Source organism: Pelophylax lessonae (genome assembly GCF_965119305.1).
Source record: "Pelophylax lessonae genome assembly, chromosome: 4".
Classification (NCBI taxonomy): domain Eukaryota; kingdom Metazoa; phylum Chordata; class Amphibia; order Anura; family Ranidae; genus Pelophylax; species Pelophylax lessonae.
In genome coordinates this window covers 173,889,931-173,914,186 of record NC_138771.1, presented here as the reverse complement: position 1 = coordinate 173,914,186, position 24,256 = coordinate 173,889,931, and the positions used below count along the sequence as shown (strand labels likewise).

Genomic DNA, 24,256 nt, shown 5'->3' with positions numbered 1-24,256 from the left:
ACACAATCAATGGTGTCAGTGGGAAGTTATCTGAGAGGCAGAAATTGCTTTTTTCTCAAGGAACCCCTAGCAACTTCTAGAGGATCCCTGGTAGAGAAACCCTGACTTAAGGCTTCTGACTTGTATATAAAACACATCTGGAAAGTAAATCGGCATTGATTGAAACCCATCCCTGACCACACTAGTATAGAGCTGCAAGAAAAAGTATGTGAACCCTTTGGAATGATATGGATTTCTGCACAAATTGGTCATAAAATGTGATCTGATCATCATCTAAGTCACAACAATAGACAATCACAGTCTGCTTAAACTAATAACACACAAGAATGAAATGTTGCCATGTTTTTATTGAACACACCATGTAAACGTTTACAGTGCAGGTGGAAAAAGTTTGTGTACCCTTGGATTTAATAGCTGGTTGAACCTCCTTTGGCAGCAATAACTTCAACCAAACGTTTCCTGTAGTTGCAGATCAGACGTGCACAATGGTCAGGAGTAATTCTTGATCATTCCTCTTTACAGAACTGTTTCAGTTCAACAATATTCTTGGGATGTCTGGTGTGAATCGCTTTCTTGAGGTCATGCCACAGCATCTCAATCGGGTTGAGGTCAGGACTCTGACTGGGCCACTTCAGAAGGCCTATTTTCTTCTGTTTAAGCCATTCTGTTGTTGATTTACTTCTATGCTTTGGGTCATTGTCCTGTTGCAACACCCATCTTCTGTTGAGCTTCAGCTGGTAGACAGATGGCCTTAAGTTCTCCTGCAAAATGTCTTGATAAACTTGGGAATCCATTTTTCCTTTAATGATAGCAATCCGTCCAGGCCCTGATGCAGCAAAGCAGCCCCAAACCATGATGCCCCCACCACCATACTTCACAGTTGGGATGAGGTTTTGATGTTGGTGTGCTGTGCCTCTTTTCTGACACGCATAGTGTTGTGTGTTTCTTCCAAACAATTTCAACTTTTTCTTTTTCAAATATGAAGTTTATTAAAATACAAAAGACAAAGGGGATAACAGCATGTCACACATAAAACAACCATAGTGCACAAACTTCTCACCATACATAGTGGTGTGTCAGAGGAGGCAGTATCATGAGAAAAACAATTGCATAATGGAAATCCTCGTAGGCAGGAAAAAGACTACAGAGGAGAACACATCTACAGTGCGTCCCACTACGGTGGGTCAATCAACTTAAACCACAGGTAGCATTCAATATAGTGAATAGTAAGGCATTTAGCAGTCAACAAGGCATATGTTAACAGCACCGAATGGGGAGAAAACAAGCCCCCACAGGTGGAGGACGTTCGGTTACACTGGATGAGTAAAGAAAATAAAATGAAAGGTAGGAAAGCCGAGCAGTATGGCGGCGAGAAGCCAGGGGAGGGCAGAGAAGGAGGAGAGCGAAGCTGCATGAATGAGATCTAGGGAAAAGAGAGAACAAGGGGAGAAGGAGAAAGAGGGAAGTGGAGGGGGGAGGAATAGACAGGGAGGGGGCGGGGGGACAGCGGGTGCCGCACCTGGACCGGTCCCCCAGGCAAGGACGACAATTTGGCGGGGCCTCAAGGGCACATCAAAGCTTTTCCCCTATCAGAGATGAGAAACACATTCCAGTACCCCCAAGTCTTCTCATATCTTTCTCGCTTATGAAGCGCCGTGAGGGTCCGGTCCTCCATCTTGTTGATGTCTTCCAGTCTGCGCATACAGTCCCCTATGGAGGGGGACCGTGTAGTCTTCCAATAAAGTGGAATGCATGACCTCGCCGCCGACAGTACATGGGGCACAATTGATTTTTTATATTTCCGCATGGGGATGCTGGTGAGTTGCAGGATGTAGAAAGCTGGGGTGTCAGGTATGGTATGGTCCGTGAGGTCCCGTAGGAGAGAGCCCACTGCCATCCAAAAGTCCCGTAATTTGGGGCAAGACCAGAAAATGTGCAGTAAAGTGCCGCATTCCTCCTGGCACCGCCAGCACAGGTTAGACGTACCCGGGAACATGGCACTCAGCAGAGACGGAACCCTATACCACCGTGTCAGCACTTTATAATTAGATTCCTGCAACTTCGTGCAGGTTGGGGTCTTCAGAGCACTGGTATAAATATTAGCGCGTTGAGCCGACGAAAGCGTCAATTGGAGGTCTCGTTCCCATTTGGAAATATACGCAGGCGTGAAGTCTTCCGGAGGAGTAACCAGGATGGTGTACGTTTGCGATAAAGTGTGGGGAAGAGTCCCCTCACCAGAGCATAGAACTTCATATGGCGTAAGTTCCCGGCAGAAAAGGTCGGGCGAGGGTAGAGAGTGCAGGAAATGGCGCAGTTGAGCTGCCTGCCAGAAAGTCAGAGCATATGGACCCGAGGAGTCCGTTAGGCGAGTAATTGATGGCCAGCCGTCCGTCTGTAGAAAATGGGTGGCCGCGCCCCGATCCCGAGCCAAAAGAGAAAGGAATCGCTTTTCCACAATCCCTGGTTGAAAGGCTGGGTTACCCAGCACTGGGAATAAAGGGGAGGTAGGGGAGGACACAGACGGGTTGGAAAGGAGGGAGGCCGTTACCGCTAAAGTAACCCCGATAGTCGGGTGAGATTTCAGGGATTGCGGGCAGGAATCCCGACACCACGGAGCGCCGCCAAGCGGAATCGGCGCTTGGGCATGCTCCAACTGTACCCACAGTTTATTGTCCCCATGACGCCGCCAGTCTAGCAGACGGCTAAGATGGACTGCCTGGTAGTATTTAGTCACATAGGGAAGAGCAATGCCTCCGCATCGCTTGGGAAGGGACAGGAGGGAGCGAGCTATACGCGGTGAGCCGGAGCGCCAAATGTATTGCACGAACAAGGAGTGGAGCTGGCGAAAGAACAGCGACGGCAATCTTATTGGCAGAGCCTGAAGAAGGTACAGAACCTTGGGGAGAACCGACATCTTAACCAAGTTACATCGTCCGAACCAAGAGTGGATACCTTTGGACCACGCCGCCAGGAGCTGGCGGATGGTAACCAACAATGGGGAAAAATTGAGGGCGTACAGGGTGGAGAGGTCAGGGGCAATACGGGTGCCCAGATATGTCAGCGCCCCGGAAGTCCAACGGAAGGGCAAGGACGAAGTCACCTGTGACAGGAGAGCCGGCGGCATTGCCACTCCCATCGCCTCAAATTTCAACTTTTTCATCTGTCCACAGAATATTGTGCCAGTACTGCTGTGGAACATCCAGGTGCTCTTGTGCAAACTGTAAACATACAGCAGTGGCTTCCTATGTGGTATCCTCCCATGAAATCCATTCTTGTTTAGTGTTTTACGTATTGTAGATTCGCTAACAGGGATGTTAGCATTTGCCAGTGACTTTTGTAAGTCTTTAGCTGACACTCTAGGATTCTTCTTCACCTCATTGAGCAGTCTGCGCTGTGCTCTTGCAGTCATCTTTACAGGACGGCCAATCCTAAGGAGAGTAGCAGCAGTGCTGAACTTTCTCCATTTATAGACAGTTTGTCTTACCGTGGACTGATGAACAGCAAGGCTTTTGGAGATACTTTTATAACCCTTTCTAGCTTTATGCAAGTCAACAATTCTTAATCATAGGTCTTCTGAGAGCTCTTTTGTGCGAGGCATCATTCACATCAGGCAATGCTTCTTATGAAAAGCAAACCCAGAACTGGCGTGCGTTTGTTTTTTTTATAGGGCAGGGCAGCTGTAACCAACACCTCCAATCTCATCTCATTGATTGGACTCCAGTTGGCTGACATCTCACTCCAATTAGCTCTTGGAGATGTCATTAGTTTAGGGGTTCACATACTTTCTCCACCTGCACTGTGAATGTTTACATGGTGTGTTCAATAAAAACATGGCAACATTTCATTCTTTGTGTGTTATTAGTTTAAGCAGACTGTGATTGTCTATTGTTGCGACTTAGATGATGATGATCAGATCACATTTTATGACCAATTTGTGCAGAAATCCATATCATTCCAAAGAGTTCACATACTTTTTCTTGTAGCTGTAAATGCACAATTTTCTGTTGGGATAATAAACATTCAGTTCGCCCCTTTATGGAATGGGATGTTCTTAAGGCTTTAGTTCAGGAGAAATTGATTAGCCTTATAGCTACCAGAAGGTGAAATTGTAAGTCTTGGAAAACCAAGCTCAACAGCATAAATGTTCTAACTACTGGCTACAGATGTGAGAAGCACTGCCGTTGGATGTCAGGCCTTTTAGGCCCCTTTCACACTTGTGCGACTTCACCGCGATTTTGACGTGACTTTTTGCCGCGATTTTGATGCGAGTTTGACTGGGCTTATAATGTCTTTTACTCAAAACGCATCAAAATCATGCCAAAAGTAGTGCAGGGACTACTTTGAAGTCGGTGCGACTTCAAGTCGCACAGATATGAATGGGGCTCATTGGAAATCATGGAGAACGACTTGTCATGCGATTTTGCAGTCCCAAATCGCATGACAAGTCGCATAAGTGTGAAAGGTGCCTAAAGGATTTCTGTCGATTTTCGGCTTGTTAGTATGGTGCTTCCGACAACTGACTCCGACTTTTTGGCCGAAAAAACCCTGTGCAGGCTATATAATTTTTGTCGACCGTCAAAACACGTCCGATTTTAGTCTCATTAGTACAGATTTCGATGGGGAAAAATCTTATGAGCAAGACTAGGCATGCTCAGAGATGAAAGCAATCCAACACATGACATCACTTCTGAAGTAGAATTCTGTCGTGCAGTCTAGAGCACATTCCAACCAACAGACACCACTCTGGACAAAAGACGGACGACCGGTCGGCGGAAATTCATTGCGTGTGCGCGAAGCTTTAATGTCCCTTTTTGTAGGCTTTGGTCAAAGCGCTCACCGCTTTGTTTATATAATGCTTTGAGTGCTACAACACTGCTGTGGTTGTGAACCTAATATATGCTTGTATGGTTTTTATTTCTATTTATCTATCGGGGGAATGTGCCTACCCCCTCCTGTACTGCAATCATTTCTCTTGTTTTAAAGTATGAGGAGTTTTCCAGTGGGTGTATATATATATATATATATATATATATATATATATATATATATATATATATATATATATATATATATATATATATATATATATATATATATATATATATATAAGCTTATGCATTTCATATTTTATGCTGTAGAGACCGAAAACACCTACACAATGTGCAGTCAATAAAATGATTTATTTACTAGAATTCCAAACTTTACTTTCCCCTGGTGCTCAGAACCTAGTGAGATTATGTTATTTAGCTGAAACAAGTGGCTGTGGTGCCACAATCAAATGCCTTACAAAACTAAAATTTTACCTTTTCAAAACTAAGCCTAACAGAGATTTTAGATGTAAATGTGTGGGTAATGGTAAAACATTACATCTTGCTTAGGGACGATTTGACATTAAAATGGATTAGACTTACATCTACATGCATTGCTAATTATCTTGATCTTTCCAATGTACTTTAAGGAAAAATGCTTTTTTTGTATTTCAATGTTTGTTAGTATTTTAAAGTAAAAAGAGCACTTCGACCTAGCAGCAGTCTTCTGCTCGAATCCCAGCCACAGCACTACCTGCTTGGAGTTTGCATGTTCTCCCTGTGCCTGCATGGGTGTCCTCTGGATATTTTGGTTTCCTCTCACACTCCAAAGACATCCTGGTAGGTTAACTGGATCCTGTCCAAATTGGCCCTAGTATGTGTATGTATGAATGTGCATTGGGGACCTTAGATTGTAAGCTGCTTGAGGGCAGAGACTAATGTGAATGTATAAAAATATATGTAAAGCGCTGCATAAATTGAGGGCGCTATGTAAGTACCTGTAATAAAGTAAATAAATAAAACAGATTGTTAATCCTGCAGATGTATTAAGGTAGACTTGAACTTTATACTCATCTTAAATTTTACAATATATTGATATACTGTACACTTATGTATGTACATTATTCACTTAATGGGAATTGTTAACGTTTTCAGAATATTTGAACAGAAAAACCTTAGATCTTTGTGCCTACAAATTATTAAAAAAAATGAACAAAAATGCAAAATTTTCACATGGGGAAAAATATATATTCTATCTCTACATTCAACACCACTTTAAATCAGCTAACCCATCTGACACCCCCCCTTCTCCCCTCCACCTTCCACAGTTTAGTGCCCTGTTGCTGAACAGCCAGTCCTCATTCCAAAGCACTTGTTGTGGTTGGGCAGCTTTGTGTAGATTTTGATTTTCATAAAGTCTTAATGTAATATTCTGGGAGATGGAAGCAGAGGATGGGATGGGAGTGTGGACAAGATTGTACCTGCTACAATCTTGTGGGCATGACTTTGATCTGTTTAAAATGCAGGGTTTCTTAAATTTGTGACCTGTGAAATAATCCAAAAATTACCTCCTGGGTTTAAAAATATAACTTTGAGCATTTATCTGCTCCACAGCTTCTGCACTGGAATTTAACAAGCATAATCAGTGGATTATTCCACTTAACAACTAATAAATCTGGGAAGGGATCCTTGGTCAATTAAACAGCCTAATCTCTATACCCAATTATTACACAAAATGTGTATGACTGAATACATTTTTCTGCATTGTAAATAAAGCCAAAGAATATTTATATCTATATACACAAAAGTGATGGCGGAGAGATTTTATACAAATGTGTTTTAGAAGTGTGTCAAAAATCTTATTCTAGCCTATATAGATTTTTTTTTTTTCTGCAAGAGCTCCAGCCAGGTGAATGGTTTTTGTATGCTTTTCTCCTACTGCATCATTCCAAGCACTTAGTTCTGAGCCTCTCGTGCCTTTACCAAATGGGTAAAAAATCAGTTTAAATTTTTACGCTATTTACTGATAGTTTTATTGTGCTCCTGGAGAACCTCTTTATTGGCAGTCACCTACAGAATGCCGATTATACAAATACAGACCTTTTGGCTCAGATTAGTGAACATAACACCCCTTTCACTACAACACATCTATTGGTTAGTGAGACTGCTCGTAACCTATGTGACAAATAATGAAATGCAGAGGTTTTATCTTTCTTAGCTTAGGCCAATATTGGCGTAAATGAGCACCCTAGTTTTTGTTACTTCTCTGGGGGGAAAAAAAGTTGAAGCAAGATTACTTTCTCTTTCGTTCATTGATGGACACAGCTCCTGAGCTTCATAACTTTTGGGTTATACTGCCGCCTACAGGAGTAGGACACCAGGCCGAAAGAATCGTGCTATGCCTATGGGCAGTCCCAGGGGGTATGCTCCCTCTCCCTGCTATAGGTACTCAGTTTTTTTTTTTCTGCCTAGTCAGGAGTAAGGACCTAGTTGCTTGCTGGGATCTCTGGTCCTGGCAAATATTTTCTTTTTAGATAGAATTTTTTTCTCCTGGAATTCTCCTGTGAGATCTACAATCATCTACCAGGCTGGGCGACAGGCTGGATAATCCAGATCCAGTGGTCGTCCCAGTCTGGCCAGCGAGCGCGCGCAGACCTCAGCTCTGCCTAGGTCGGCCGTGACATAGCTCTGCTGGAGGGGGCTGGCCTGCGTGTTAAACTCCTCGCGAGGTCCCATGCGACCGGATCTCGGCCTGAGTCACCACGTTCCTCCTGGCCGACAGCCCCCCATTTTGATGGAGAGGGGTTCTGTCTGGATCGATGCCCACTTGGTTCCTGGTATGGTGAGTAGCTGTCACCCCCCTCTCTCCCTGGAGGACATGAATGTGGGCCCCTCCTTGGGGTGGTCAGACCCCCGGTTTCTCCTCCTTCCCATCAGAGACCCCCCTTTCCTCTGTCCCCAATCCTACCCCTCCCTCCACATATGCTGGGGCTGTTTGGGTGGTCTGGTCCACCTCCTGGGGTGGGGGCAGGGCACAATGCTAAGGATGGGGGCTGGGGGGTGCACTGCCGGCGACCGAAGGATCGAGTGTGTGTGGGGTTCTACCTGGTGGGGGCTCCTGTCCTGCCTGGGTTTGTCCTTGAGGCCTAGGGATCCCTCCTGGGTCCCTGGAGGCCACATGGCGCTGCCATTTTGCTGTAGCCGGTGCGTCCTGTCAGACACCCCTCCTTTTATCTGTAACCTCATCCTACCCCCCTGCACTTATGCTGGGGCTGTTTGGTCTGGTCTACCTCGGGTTGGAGGGCACAGCGCTTTACTGGCGATGGGGGGTACCCTTATGAGGAGTCCCTTATTAAGAAGTGGACTGTGGTGGACTCTCCGGTTTCCAGATTAAACAAGGCAACCATAATTCCGGTTGGAGAGTCCCCAGCCTTTTAGGATCTGGCTGACAGGAAGGCGAAGGCTGTGGCCCGCAATATGTACACTCTGGCTGGTTCGGTCCTGAGATGGTATTTATCATTTCCCTGGTGTCGCAAACTCTGACCGAGTGGGCTAAGCTTTTACGCCGTGACCTGGAGAGAGAACCGCTTCCCCCTGCCTTTGCTGGGCTGGCGTACCAGCTGGTCCAGGGGCTGCAGTTTATCTGTGATGCCTCATGTGATGTGGCTCGGCTCTCCGTTTCGGCAGTGGTCCTTCAGCATGCCTTTTGGCTCAAATGCTGGTCTGTGGACCAGACATCTAAAAAGGCCTTGACTGATATACCCTTTCAAGGAGATCGCCTGTTTGGAGCTACCCTGGATGACCTCATTAAAGGTCTCACAGGGGGGGGGGGAAAGAGTACCCTTCTTCTGCATTCTACTAAGAGCAAGGAACCTCGTCGTAGATGTGGGCCCTCCTTCTTGGCTCATAAGTTTTTTTTTTTTTTTTGTCCCTCAGGGTCGACTGACAAGGGCCTGAAGCCTTTCACGGCCTCCTGGAGGATTTGAATGAACCTGGTCTGGCAAGCTGAGAACGGGCTTCACCAGACCCACAGTTAAGGCTCCTTCAGCATGAAGGTGCACCCCCACCTGTATCGGGGGTGGGAGGACATCTTCGCTGGTTTCCAAACCCATGGACTTCCCCGGTACAAGACAAGTGGGTCCACAAAGTAATTTGGTCCGGCTACAAGATAGAGTTTCGCTTTTGTCCCCTCGGCAAGGCTCTTTCTTTTGAACGTGCGCCTGTCCCTAGACCGCTTACAGGGTTTGTTTGGGGCAGTACAAGACCTGTTACTGCGAGGGGTGATTGTCCCTGTTCTGACTTTGGAAAGCAACAGAAAGGTGCAGAGGTTTGCGGCTCGGTCACTGGATCCTCTAGCAGATGCCACAGGTTAGCTGGTGGCCCCGTGGGGTCAGTATTGTCTGATTTACGCCTTCCCTCCTCTCAAGTTTCTGCCAAGACTTCTATGCAGGATCGAGGCAGAAGATATTCTGGTCATCATAGTGGCTCCAGACTGGTCGCGCCGGGCTTGGTACGCCGATCTGGTGCGGCTGGTCGCCAACATTCCCCAGAAGCTTCCTCTCAGGAAAGATCTGCTGTCCTAAGGACCAATCTTCCATCCTGCTAGTCGCTGGCTTTGACGGCTTGGCTGTTGAACGCCACGTGCTGAATGATAGAGGTTTATCTGAGTCATGATTCCTACCTTATTGAAAGCTAGGAAATCTACTTCTAGAAAGATCTACCATTGTACGTGGAGGAAGTACATTGCGTAGTGAGAGTCTCTTGAGGTTCATCCTCGCTAGGCTTGTGACGGTATCAGATTTTCATGCTGCGATTAATTGATTAAGGTTTTGCCACGGTATACGGTATTATCACGGTATTCAATTATTAAATTTAAATTATTAAATTTCTACCTCACTTGAATTTCATTGCTGAATTTAGGGGCTTTGGTTCACTTATGCACATTAATATATAGTCAGTCAGTACAGACTCTGTGAACCAGGCCTAAAATAGGTAATCAAGCAGTGTCTGGCCTAACTGGTGATAACTGGTCCTGTCGCTCGGCTCCGATCCGATGGCCTGGTCATTAAGAGGGCAAATCCTTGTGGTCAAGAAGTGGTTAAACCTGAAGGAGGTGTTATTTATAAATTACTTTACTATTGTTTTAGGCCTGGTTCACATGTATGCGGGTTGGCGGCCCACATTTGCACAGGCATAGCAGCCCATTGATTTGAACGGGCTATGCCCTCATTTTCAGCAGAAAAAAGGTGCATGCAGCATTTTTTTTTTAATTCAGTGGCCTTGAAATCCATCCTGCTTTTGCACCATGCGACTTACCTGCAGTTCCTGCTCTGGCAAGCTTTCTGCGTTTTTGTGGGCACGGCATTTAAAAACACAGTTTGTGTGTACAGCAACGGCAGGTAAGTCGCATGGTGCAAAAGAAGGATGGATTTCATGGCCACTGCATTTTTTTAAATTCTGCATGCACCTTTTTTTCAGCCGAAAACGCAGGCATAGCAGCTCAAGCCCATTCAAATCAATGGACTGCTATGCCTGTGCAAATGTGGTGCCCAACCTGCATACATGTGAACCAGGCCTAAAGCAATAGTAAAGTCATTAATAGATAAAAACACTGGTCCTCCTGCAGGTTTAACCACTTCTGGACCGCAAGGATTTGCCCCTTTAAAGACCAGGCCATCGGATCAGAGCGCCAGGACCAGTCATCACCAGGTAGGCCAGACACTGCTTGATGGCTATATAATAATGTAATGTGGGCTGCTATGCGTGTGTGTGTGTGTGTGTGTGTGTGTGTGTGTATGTATATGTGTGTGTGTATATATATATATATAAAATATGATATGCTGCTATGCCCATGTATGTATGTATGTATGTATTGTATATCTCTATCTTTCTATATATAAATATAATATCTATCTAATTCTATCTATCTAATTCTATCTGCAGAAACTTGCTTGTATTAGCAGTGTTTCTGTGTCTGAGCCCTGGAAAAAGCATGTGGGTGTGTGCTGAGTGGGAGCCGTCTGATTGGTTACAGGGAGGAGCTAAGTCTCTCACTCTAGGATCATATTACCAGAGCTGTTTCTATTGAGTGAGTGAACTGCTGAGTGAGTGATGAGTCATCCAGCTCACTGAAAATGTATCAATTCTAAAGTCAGGCAGACTTGAGGAGCAGAGAAACTCGGTATTTTAAAAATGCCACAATAACAATACCGTGATATATCGAATTACAGAAAACCGGCATATGTCTAATCCTCGCTACTTCTCGGTGGCTCGGATCTTGACCTTCCTTTAACGGGGGGGGGTTGAACAGAAATTGGCCTTGAGTACCATCAAGGGCCAGGTGTCAGCTTTGGCGGTCTTCTTCCAACGAACCTTGGCCACACTCTCCCTGGTGCGTACCTTTCTTCAGGGTGTCCGACATGTGGTTCCTCCAGTGCAGTCTCGGTTGCTGCCTTGTGACCTCAGTTTGGTGCTTTCGGTCCTCCAGAGTCCTCCCTTTGAGAACCTAAGGGAGATTTCCTTGCTTACACGGTTTCTGAAGGTGGCTTTTTTGGTGGCTATTACCTCTGCGCACAGGGTGTCAGAACTAGCGGCATTATCCTGTCGTTCACCTTACCTTTTGATTCACAGATAAGGTGGTTCTTCGTCCCTGTCCTTTGTCCCTACTTCTAAAAGTTGTCTCTGACATTTGAATGAAGACATTGTGTTGCGTTCCCTGTGTCACAGGCCTAAACATCCGAAGGAAACTGCCTTGCATGCTTTGGATGTGGTCCGGGTAACTAGGGTGTACTTGGCAGCTACGGAGTCTGTTAGGAAGTCAGACTCCCTATTTGTGCTCACGGATGGGCCTCGTAAAGGGTTGTCTGCTTCCTCTGTGACCATATCCAGATGGATCAGACCAACTGTGGTTTATGCCTATTCCATAAAGGGTCAGGTTCCTACTTTCCCTGTTAAGATGCACTCTACTCGGGCGCTTAGTGCCTCCTGGGCCTTGCGTCATCAGATGTCAGTGACGCTGGTTTGCAAGGCAGCCACCTAGTCCTTGGTTTTGCAGGCTGCTGTTTAGAGGACCTGATCCTCTTTGAGGGTGTATTTTTTTTTTCAGGAGGGCTCCAGTTGTTTTGGTTGAGCTCCTGTTGCCTGGTTGGCTACTGTTTAGCCTGGGGAATTTTTTTGCTGTTCCCATCCCTCATTTTTAACACTGCTTTGGGGCGTCCTAATGGTTAAGAAGAGCAGGAGCTGTGTCCATCAATGAATGAAAGCGAAAATGGGATTTTTGACTTACCGTAAAATCCATTTCTCTGATGTTCATTGACGGCCACAGCACCCACCCCTCTGTGGAGTTATAATTCTTCTGACACTGCTTGTAACTAATGTCCTACTCCTGTAGGGGCAGTATAACCCAACAGTTGTGAAGATCAGGAGCTGTGTTCGTCAATGAACATCAGAGAAATGGTAAGTCAAAAATCCAATTTTTTTAACCATATGGCAATTAGGTATGGTTTTGATAACTGTAGGTATTCTTTAGAATATTTTATACTTTAGAATCATTTCTTCAAAATGTTTTCTTTACAGTTGGTTTCTTCTTGTAAGCATTCCTTTATTCTTAAAAGCTGTAACTATGGAGTGTCCAATAAATGATTGTGAGGTTGATTTAAAGCATATATTTTAGTGTAGTTCCTTTTTATGTTTAACAGGAAGGCTTGTGTGCTGCATATTTCACAAGACAGCTTCTGTCATTGCCTTATTTTTTCGTGTTACAATACTGAATAGAAAGATTTTCAATGCATAATGGACAGGGTTTCCTGTTTTTGACTTTTGTCTACTTAAATGTATTGAATTTTTATTATGATGATTAAACGAAGGATTTTTTTACCTTTTTTAATATCTGTGTTCTAAAATGGTGTGTTTGCCTCCTATTAGCCTCCTACTATGCAGTCTGGCACTAATTTTTCAAGAATTCTGAAACTTTCCCATAAGATTACTTTAATAGATAATTAGTATCTGAAAAAAAAAGAGCCACTTTGAGTAATGAACCAGCTACTGAAAATGAAGATCGTTAATTTTATTAGGTAATATGCTGTAATCGAATCTAATATAATATGTTTAGCATCCATGCGTTCTGTGCCTCTAGTTTGAGAAAGTATATTGCAACTTACTAAATATTATTATGGTTTTTCAGAGTTTTTATTTTTTACTTTCTGCATTTTTATATTTTTGAATTGTTTGTTGTGTTCTGTAAAAAATACTTGTGTACACAATTTTAATATGCAAAAAACAGCATAGGCTTAACATGTTCGTCAAAAGCAGTCTACATTATTAAAGTAAATTAAATTTAAAAAAACAAAAAAAATAGGCTTATATTTACTTGCCCTGTGCAGTGAAATTGCGCAGAGTAGCTCTGAACCTCCTCTTCTCGGGTCCCCTGCCAATGTTTTGTCTCCTCTCTGGAAAATGCCTCCATAGGAAGCCGCTTCCTATGGGGGCACTTGTGTCGGCTCACTCCCGAGCCTTGCACAGACAGCATGTTCCCATCTTCCTCCTCACTGGCTTTAACAGCAGCGGGAGCCAATGACTCCCTATGCCTTCCTGAGACCAAGAAGTGAGGGGAGAGAGCCACTGCAGATGGGCACAGTGCTGGATCGAATGATGGCTCAGGCAAGTGTAAGGTGTGTGTGTGTGTTTGGGGGGAGGGGGTAAAAGGGGATATTAATACCTAAAATGGAGCTCCACGCTCTTTCAGAAAAAAATTAAGTCAGTAGCTACAAATTCTGTAGTTGTACCTGTCCAGGAATCCAGCGGTGTCCTTACCCAAGCCAATTTTCAATCAGCTATCGGGTGCTGCCATCTCCACTAAGTGAAACTGGTAGTGAAGCTTTAAGGCTTCAAAGCACGCTCCCTACTGCGCATGCGCAAAGCGCACTGCGCTCTGTAAATGTGGGCCGGCTGCAGGGGAAGGGGGAGGGGGGACGAACTGTAAAAACCAGGTACCTGCACCCCCCCCCCCCCCAATAAGGTGCCAAATGTGGCAGCGAAGGAGGCAGACAAGCGGAGCTTTCCCTTTTGGGTGGAGCTCTGCTTTAAGGCCTTTTTTCTCTTACGTACTCTTGACAGTCGCAGCCCGTTCGGTATAACTTTTCGATTGGGTAATGGCGCCCTCTGCAGGAGTAAGCATGGCAGTTAAAGGTTAATAAAAAAGGAGGCCGTTCTTCAGCCATTATCCTGACACAGTTAGCACTGTTCTTCAGTTTCGTTGGATGGTGTCACCAAAGGTGGACTACACTGTTTCTAGGTTGAATAAATCCACATTGATGCCCATGGAGGACTCCCCGGTGTTCAAGGATCCGGCATATAGGCGCGTGGAAACACTCCCCCCCCCCCCCCCTGTATTTGGTGGCGGGCTCCCTGCTAAAGCCTGTGTTCGCTTCGGTGATGGTTTCTCAAGCTGTCATGGAATGGTCCAAGGTGCTTAGGCGCACCTTAGTGGTGGAGTCGGCTTCTCCGGCTGTCCTTGACATGGTGGATCAAATGGCCCAGGCCGTGATGCACCTGTGTGATGCGGCCTTGGGCGAGGCTCCTTTTGGTCGCAAGGTCGTCTGCAGTTGGGGTCGCAATCCGCCACATTATTTGGCTAAAAGTTGGTTGGCTGACCACGCTTCCAAAAAGACGGTGTCTGATGTCCCTTATGTGGGTAATCGCCTTTTTGGGGATACCTGGGATGAGTTGATCAAAGGTCTTACGGGTGGTAAGACTACCCTTTTGCTCTAAGCCTCTAAGGGAAAATCTCCCCGTGCTAGGCGGGTTCCTTCTTTCAAGGCTCATCGTGGGTCCTTTCGTGCCTCAGGGGCACAGGAAAAAGGTAAATCCTTCAAGACTTCAGGCGGCCCCAGGAAGCCATGGTCCAGGAAACCTAAGGCCGGTTCGGCAGCCTTGCCCTCCCCCGCCTGAAGGGACGCCCTCACCTGTTTCAGGGGTGGGGAGGATGTCTGCGTTGCTCTCAGGAACCCTGGTTGTCCTAACTTCGGGACATGTGGGTTCACAAACTGATTCGTTCAGGGTACAAGATCGAGTTTCGTTCTCGCCCCGCAGACAGGTTCTGTCCATTAATTCTCAGTCTGACTCCCAATCGTTTAAGGGATCTCAAAGGGGCGATGCAAGATCTTCTCGCCCAAGGAGTCATTGTACCAGTCCTTCAGCGGGGACATGTTTTGCGGGTTCTATTCCAACCTGTTCACGGTGCCCAGGAAGGAGGGCAAGATGCATCCAATTCTGAACCTAAGGTCTCTAAACCGCTTTGTGCGAGTACAAAAGTTCCAGATGGAATCCATCCGGTCGGTGGTGGCATCGTTGAGTCCAGGGGACTTTCTGGCCTCCAACTTAAAGGATGCGTATCTGCACATTCCTATCTTCGAGGGTCATCTGCTCTATCTCCGCGTCGCAGTGGTAGAGGAGCATTTTTAGTTTGCGGCATTACCCTTCGGTCTTGCTTCGACTCCCAGGGTATTTACCAAAGTTTTGGCTCCGGTGCTGGCTTTGCTGCGCATGAAGGGGATTGCAGTCCTCGGTTATCTGGACGACCTCCTGTTAAGGGCGAGCTCGTGTGCCACTGTGGCGAGTGTCTTCAGTTACTTCCTGGTTTCTTGCCTAGGCAAATTATATCATACATACCAGGAGTCTTTAGGAGCTTGAGCTAAGGGCAGATGGATTCAAAGAAGTAAATGCTACATGAAACATCTGCCTTTTACTCAGGATATTGTGGCCAGAAATGCCAGGGGGTCGTTTTCAAAGTGATTTCTCATCAAAATAAAGCATAGAGACATGGATTGGGGAGTTCGTTTGAATATTAACAATGATTTATGAAATCATTTTTTTTCCTTTTGTGCTACTCAAATGCTGTGAAGATCCGCATTAACCCCGGAAGATTTTACCCCCTTCCTGACCAGGGGGTATTTTGCGATTCGGCACTGCGTGACTTTAACGGACAATTGCGCGGTCGTGCGACGCTGTACCTAAACGAATTTGACGTCCTTTTTTTCCCACAAACAGAGCTTTCTTTTGGTGGTATTTGATCACCTGTGCGATTTTTTTTGATCACGCGCTATAAACAAAAAAAGAGCGTCAATTTTGCAAAAATAACAATATTTTTCACATTTTTTTATATGAAATTCCCCCCCAAAAAAAAGTAAAAATCAAAATTTTTAAAAATTTTTGGCCAATTTGTTTTATGCTACATATGTTTGGTAAAAAAAATCGCAAAAAGCGTATTTTGATTGGTTTGCGCAAAAGTTATCGCGTTTACTAACAAAGGGAAAGATTTTTGTCATTTTTGTTGTTTTTTTTTTTTTAACGCGTAATGGCGGCGATCTGCGTTTTTTTTTTTTTTTTTTTGCGGTACTGCGACATTGGGGCGGACAGATCGGACCCTTGACTGACATTTGTGACACTTTTGGGGTTACCAGTGACATTTCTACAGTAATCAGTGCTATACATATGCACTGTTACTGTAAAAATACACTGGTTGTGAAGGGGTTAACTTTATTTGGGAGGGAGGGGCTGTGTGTATCCCTAGGGGCGTGCTTTCTACTGTGATTGGCTGTGGCTTGAGCTGTAAGGACACTGATCAGCGGATCTACATACTAGATCCGTTTGATCAGTGTCTTTACAGCGAGGAGAATGACAGGTGGCTTGTTTACACAAGCTACCTGACATTCTCCCTCTCCCCCGCCGATCGCCGTGTGACCGGCGGACATCGGGTCCGCTGGTCACACGCGTGGGGGGGTCCTTGACCACGCGGGAGCGGGAGCGCGCCTCCGGGGGCGCGCGCTCGCTCCCTAGACCCTCACAAGCTAGTGACGTAGCCCTACGTCACTTTGCCTGTGAGGGGCTGACTGCCGACGTAGATCGGCGTTAGGCAGTCGGCAAGTGGTTAAAAGAGAACTGTAGTTTTAAAGGATGAATTCCCAACCCTGCATTTGGTGTAGGATTTAAATTCGAAGTAAAAATGATGAGCGATGTCCCCGTCTCATTTTTTTACCTCCACATCCTGTGACTTGCTATTAACCCAAAATTGTAATGGGCAAACTTACTAACCAATAGTAAGATCCTGGAGGTGAGTGGGAACAGAATGTAGTTTGGGATCATGGCATTAGCCATTAATCGCTATTTGCAGATTTTCAGCTCCTAGAGGGAGGGTGCTCTACAGAGAGTTGGAAGTTGCCTGCAGTGCAAAGAAAGAGGCATCATCCCAGAGCTGAACTTTAAAGCAAAGCCTTACACATTTAATAAATACATAGCTTGTTGTCTGACACACTTTCCCTTATGCTGCAGTGATTACTGATTCAGTGGTCAGTTCTCGTTTGCTTCCTACTGATGGTTAAGTCGTAGGCAGTGTGAAATTGAACTCCCATACATTCTACAGTACAAGGCATCTTTGTATGAACATAATCCTCTCAGTTATAATACACTTTGGAGGAATTTAATTAAGGAAAGCAGTGACATTCTCTGTGTTGTGAATACTACTACCAATTTTATGGCAGACATTCTTTTTATAAAGTTGCCGTTAACATATTCCAGGGATGCAGACTTAAAAATGATCACAAAATGTAAATGAAGTTTCTTGCCATCCTGCACGATCAGCTGTAGCCAAGATCACGCTAGCCGCAAGCAGCACAAACATGTCAATGTGGCCACTAGGAATTTGGAGTCGAAGGATGGAAGAGAGCAGCTGCCAGGCTGTAATTCTGAAAGGCATGCTTTTGTGAAAGTTAAAGTTCCCTGTATATAATGCTAAGCAATAATGATCAAAATACTGATAGCAGTGTTGATATATACTGTACCACAGTGCTTGTTAAATCTGGTCATTTAATGTGCCCAATTCAAAACAAATGGGGTACCAGAAACTAGCGAATTGATCTTGTAAATGGCACTTTACTTCTTGGTATTAAGCCTGTGGCTGCATATACCAGTTTAAGCCACTACTTGGATCTGCAGCCTGCTTTTGTGTCTCTTCCTTGGGCCTGTATACGTCTATGGGGAATGCTCTGACATCTGGAGAGCCGCAGAAGCTGGCTTTTGGTCCTGGAAGTGGATTGTAGCCAGAGTATCGGTACTACAAGCTTTAAAAGAGAAATATGGACTTTATAAAAAAAAAAAAAAAAAACCATTATAATCGCCTAGGAGGATACAGCATTGATCTGTTGCTGCATCAGTCCCCTGCCATCTCTGCAGTGAGAACTGAGCGATCAAATGCCACTGATCACTCAGTTCTCCCCTTCCACCGCCAGTGCAGAGAGCTGGGACTGTCAATCACTGGCTCTCTGCTCTGCCCTTCTATTTCCAGTGGTATTTCCTTGCTTCTATGGAGATCAAGGATGCCTACATTCACGTTCCAATATGTGCCAGTCACCAGCGCTTTCTCCGCTTTGCGGCGGGGGAGGAGCATTATCAGTTTGTGGCGTTACCCTTTGGTCTCTCCTCCACTCCTCGGGTCTTCACAAAAGTGTTAGCCCTGGTGCTAGCTTTGTTAGGCCAACGGGGGATCGTGGTGCTGGGCTGCTTGAAAGACCTCCTGCTGCTAACGGAGTCCCCTACTGCTCTGGAGGAAAACCTGGAGTTCACAATATGAACTCTGTGGGAGTTCGGCTGGATTCTTAATTTTCAGAAGTCTGCGCTGGTTCCATCAACAAAGGTGGACTTTCTTGGCCTGACTCTAAACTCTGGACAAACTTCAGAACTTGCAGGCTGCAATTTTGCAATTTGTCTCCTGCTATCCAATAGATTGTCATCCCTCCAGACTTGCATGCAGGTGCTGGGCCTGATGGTGGCTACCTTTTTTTTAAGGTGGTTCTGTTTGCACAGTTTCATACGAGGTCCCTGCAAAGGGAGATTCTGTCTAAATGAGACAAGACTCCACAGTCTTCGACAATCATTCTGCTCAGGGGCTCTGGACACTGGAAGAGTCCAGACTACCGATCAAACTGTGCCTGGAGCATTGGTCGTGCCATCTTCAGGGATGTCCAGTGCACATTCAATTGAACAATGCCACATTCATGGCTTCTGTCCATCACCAAGGGGGCACAAAGTGTCCTGGCGGCTCTAGAGGTAGCTGGCGTTCTAACGTGGGCAGAATGGTTAGTTCCAGCCCCCTCCGCCGTACACATTCCCGGGGTAGAAAACTGGCAGGTGGATTACCTCAGTCGGCAGGCTTTGGACCAGGGGGAATCGTCCCTTCATCCAGAAGTGTTTCATCAGTTGTGTCTCTGGTGGTTCATCCTCGAGGTGGATTTATTGGCATCTCGGCTCAACAGAAAGGTGCAGAGGTTTGTGGCTCGGTCACTATCATCTGATTTACTCCTTCCCTCCTCTCAAGCTTCTGCCAAGATTTCTACAAAGGATCGAGGCAGAAGGGATTCCGGTCATCTTCGTGGCTCCGGTCTGGCCTCGCCGAGCTTGATACGCCGATCCCGTGCGGCTGGTCACCGATGTTCCTTGGAAGCGTCCTCTCAGGGAGGATCTGCTGTCCCAAGGACAGATCTTCCATCCTGCTTTACAGTGGCTGGCTTTGACAGCTTGGCTTTTGAACGCTAGATGCCGAAGGATAGGGGTTTATCTAAGTCGGTGATTCCTACCCTATTGAAAGCTAGGAAATCTACTTGTAGGCAGATGTACCATCGTACGTGGAAGACGTACATTGCGTGGTGTGAGTCTCTTGGGATTCATGCTCGCTCCTACTCGGTGGCTCGAATCTTGACCTTTCTTCAACGGGGGGTTGAACAGAAATTGGCCATTAAGGGCCAGATGTCGGCTTTGGCGGTCTTCTTCCAAGGACTTTTTTTCCGAGACACTCCTTGGTGCGTACCTTTCTTCAGGGTGTCTGACATTTGGTTCCTCCAGTGCAGGCTCGGTTTCCGACTTGGGATCTCAATTTGGTGCTTTTGGTTCTCTAGAAGCCTCCCTTTTAGGATCTTTGGGAGATTCCCCTGCTTACGCTGTCCCAGAAGGTGGCCTTTTTGGTGGCTATCACCTCTGCGCGCAGGGTGTCTTAACTGGCGGTGTTATACTGTTGTTCACCATACATGGTGATTCACAGGGATAAGGTGGTTCTTCGCACTGTCAGTCGTTCCTTCGAAAGGTTGTCTCTGATTTTCATTTGAATGAAGACATTGTGTTGCCTTCCCTGTGTTTGATGCCTAAACATCTGAAGAAAATTGCCTTGCATGTGGTCCGGGCAATGGGGGGGGGGGGGGAGGGGGGAGGCAGCTGCAGGGATTTTCAGGAAGTCCGACTCTATTTGAGCTCATGAAAGGACCTTGTAAAAGGTTGTCTGCTTTCTCTGTGACCATTTCCAGGTGGATCAGGCCTATACCATCAGGGGATTAGGTTCCTCCCTTACCTGTCAAGAGGCACTCTACTAGGGTGCTTAGTTCCTCCTGGATTTTCCATCATCAGGCGTCAGTGACGCAGGTTTGCAAAGCCGCCATCTGGTCATCGGTGCACACTTTCACAAAATTCTATAAAGTGGATGTGCAAGGATTTGCAGGCTACTGTTTAGAGGACCTGATCCTGATTGAGGGTGTATTGTTTTATTGTTTTTTTCAGGTGGGCTCCAATTGTGTTGGTTGAGCTCATGTTGCATTGTTGGCTACTGTTTAGCCTCGGGAATTTTTTTGCTGTTCCCACCCCTCATGTTTAACACTGCTTTGGGACATCCCAATGGTTAGGAATATCAGGAGCTGTATCCATCAATAAACGAAAGAGAAAATAGTATTTATGACTTACTGTAAAATCCATTTCTCTGATGTTCATAGATGGACACAGCACCCACCCCTCTGTGGAGTTGTATTCTCCTGACACTGCTTGTAACTAAACTGTGTGCCTATAGCAGAGAGAGGGAGTATACCCCCTGGGACTTCCCATGGGCATGGCCAGACTTCTTTTCTGCCTATTGTCGTGTCCTACTCCTGTAGGGGCAGAATATCAGGAGCTGTGCCTGTCCATGAACATCAGAGAAATGGATTTTACAGTAAGTCAAAAATCCCATTTTTTTTTTTCATGTAGGATTGGAATGTCAGAATTGGTCCTGGCTGGAAGTGCTTAAATTGAGTGTTATGGAGAGTTTAAGCTGGTCATTCTTCGAATCATACCTGTATGTAACTTTACTTACACTCAGGCAGGGCTGGCAAACTGTGCTTTATTTTTCTGTGGTTTCTAGTATTCTAGTTGTAGGAGATAATTTTTGAATCTAGTTGGGATTATGCTTGCAATGCTGTGTAGAAAGCTGCTGTCTAGCGACATTATGATTAGTTTTTGTTTCTAGACATGCAGAAACCCATTTCCTGGAGAACAAGACGCTTCACTGTCCATTTTCCCTCATACAAGAACCTGAGGTCACACATTTCTGTTACAGTTAGTCAGATTTGCTAGGTCTGAAAGCTCAAAATCAAATCTTCGATGAACTCTAGCAGCCGTTTATATCCAGACATTGTGAAAGCTAAGACTTCCAGTCTAACAATTCCATAGAAAGCCACTTTCCCAGACTGAGCACACGTGCAAGAAAAGGAAAAGGTAATGAATTTCTCTGATAAATTAGGAGCATGAATGGAGGTCAGAGTTATTCTACTTTTATCTTCTTCTTGTCTTAGCACCAAGTAACTGACTTCAAGAAAAGGAAATTAAAGCTGGCATTTTGGAGACAAATCTTGTTTTTCCTACCCTGAATCACAGAGCGCTAGATTCAGCAATTGTACAGACTGCTTCGAGAATAATGGGTTGACACTTGCTCATACGTTCCTTGTTGCATCTGAACAATAGTTTAGAACATGCCAGCTAGGTCGTTTGGTACTCTCTGAACAGCACACTGATAAATGTTAAGTTCGTCCCAAACTGATATTTCTATTTTTTTTAGTGCTGACTGGTTAACCTACCAGCAGGCTGCTTAATTTCAGATTCCAGTAGAAAGATTATTTTCAACCCTCGATGCCTCTCTACAACCTTTATAAAGGCAAGCAATATGGTTTTTAAAACAACGCTACTTTTGTAAAATAAATGAGAAACCCTTTAAAAAGAGTGACACCCTCTAAAAATGATCACGGTGTGTGGAGCTTCAATTTCTGTTATGGTCTAGTGATCGAAGACCTAAGAGACATAAGACGTGGGTGGTTTCATTTCCCTACAAAGCATCTTCAAATGTGATATCCTACTGTTTACCACTGTGACCAGATTACAATTATCCAGTAGTGTGGGATTTAAGCGTTTACCAAATATTCAGCATTAAACATAATATGGAACTTTTTTTTTTTAGTTTTAAATGAAAAAACTGTGTTTTAATACTGGTGTCCTGTTGTCTCTTGAACTCTAATTTTTTATTTATTTTTTTTAATCGGTTTACTGTATGGTGTTCAGAATCATTTGCTTCCTTTATTTTGCAGTTGGTAGTGACAAAAGATGAAATGGCATGTTATTGATGATGCAGTTGTCTAAAAAATTGACTTAAAGTGTTACTAAACTCACTACAGTAAAATCAGTCTGTATATGCAGTGAAGCATGCTTGTTATACTCACTGTGGAACCTAAGTGGTTAATCCTCTGCATTGTTTAACAAGGCTGCTTGATCCTGTATGCACAGATCCTTCTCTTCTTCCACTGACTCTGGAACAGGTCCGGGTAAGACAGAGCCTTTGGAGTCAGGCTGCACATGCTCGGTTTGGTGTGCATTGCTAGATAGAGTTTTTTTTTTTTCTTTCTTGGGAGAGTGCATGTGATCAGCACAGGGCCAATCAGCACTGTGCAGACAGCGGGTCAGGGGTCCTAGATCCTGACAGGACAGCTCAGTGCAGTATGCACACTCCTCCTACAGGCTTTACCAGGAACTGATAGAATTTACAATACTGCTATATACTGCTAATGAGAAAAGGTATTTAGCAGTTTTTATTCACTAAAATAATTAAATTTCCATGTTCTGTGAACTATGGGGGATCTGATATAGTGAATGTAGGGTCCTGGGTTTTGCAACACTTTAACCATAAATTAAATATGCTTGCAATTGCATTTTAGCAGTATTTGTGGTGTCTAAAAACTTTTGTCTGTCACAGTCAGGGTAAATATTTTTTATTCACTCATTTATTACAGATCTAGACTCTGAGGAAGATGTGGCCATTAAATCTGCACAAGAACGAGCTGATATAGTTGCCAAATATGACAAGGTGAGTTTTTCCTGCTCGGTGCCTTATCGGTTACTTAAACAGTTTGCTTAGCTAAACATAATTTGCCCTTGAACTAAGGCAGGCCATTGACAGTGTAAATTTCTTTCCTGCAACCATGGGTTGCAGGAAGGAAATTTGCACGATTCCCCTATCAACACAGACAATATTGACAGGGGGAATTCCTCCTTCCGAGCAATTGTGTGCTCCCAGGCAGGCTGGCTGGAATTCGGCAGGCCGGTTGTACACAAGTTAATCAATCAATCAACTTGGTATATTTAGCCTGCCCACATGTGCTTCAAGCCTTGGTGTGTTCAGCAGGAGCCATCTTTGGCCAGCCCTACATTGGCACAAAACAAGAATCCCTTTTATGAAACAAAAATGTTTGTGTCCTAGTGGTACTAACTGGCCTACACACGAGAACAGTTTTTGAAGCTAAAGTTTTAAAAAAAATCCCTACAGCTTTAGTCACAACAGCAACTTTGGCCTTCAGGCAGGATTCCCCCATAAACACAGTCAGTGTATGGTATTCTGCCAGCAGGGGGCCTTCCCGGGTGGCAGAATACAACACTGCTAGCGGCTATAGCTGCTAGCAGTAATCCCATGCAGAAAAATCCCACAGGCTGGTTGTACCAAAGTTGATCAGCCTTGCTATACATGGATCAAAATTTGGCCTGTCCCTGATAAACCAGTGAATTTCAATCCATGTATGGCTGGCTTAAGTGATGTTACTAAAGGTGGAATGATTTTTTTTTTCAGATCTGATCTGAATAAAATAAAGTTGCTTTGGATTTTTACTTCTGCTCCATCTGTCCATAATGGCAATTCATTGTTGGAGTAGACACAGAATTACTCACAATATATCAATCTCAAAGCAGAGTGGGTATAAATGTTGTAGGACAGATAATATGCGTGATAGCAGTCCTTCAAGCTTTAGAAAAAAAAAGATACAATTGTTGATAGGTTTTATTTAGGGTCCATTCAGACTAGCGCGACTTGTCAGGCGACTTCACAGGGGTCACCCCAGCAAGTCGTGTTGCCCCTGTCTGAATGGGCTCTTAGAGATGTAACACTGCCCCTTGAAACCATAGAAACATTTTTTGTTCAGAGCAGAAGTCTTCTGAAATGAAGAGATTGACCCATTGATAAGCATCGTGTAGTATACAGTTTGCATCTTTTATCCCATACTGTTCAAAGATGTGGAAAAACATGGGGGTGAGATAAGGAAAAAAAGAGGAAAAAAAAAAAAACC

At 44.9% G+C, this 24,256-nt stretch overlaps 1 protein-coding gene across 2 annotated transcripts in view; it reads left to right on the top strand.

The window, feature by feature from the left end:
* The window catches only part of USP6NL (USP6 N-terminal like), a 255,657-nt gene that overhangs the window by 77,918 nt on the left and 153,483 nt on the right, over positions 1-24,256 (top strand). For both annotated transcript variants that reach the window (XM_082254346.1, XM_082254347.1), the window contains one exon: positions 22,934-23,007. In XM_082254346.1, coding sequence (XP_082110472.1) covers positions 22,934-23,007 — 74 coding nt within the window. The remainder of the gene's footprint in view (positions 1-22,933; positions 23,008-24,256) is intronic.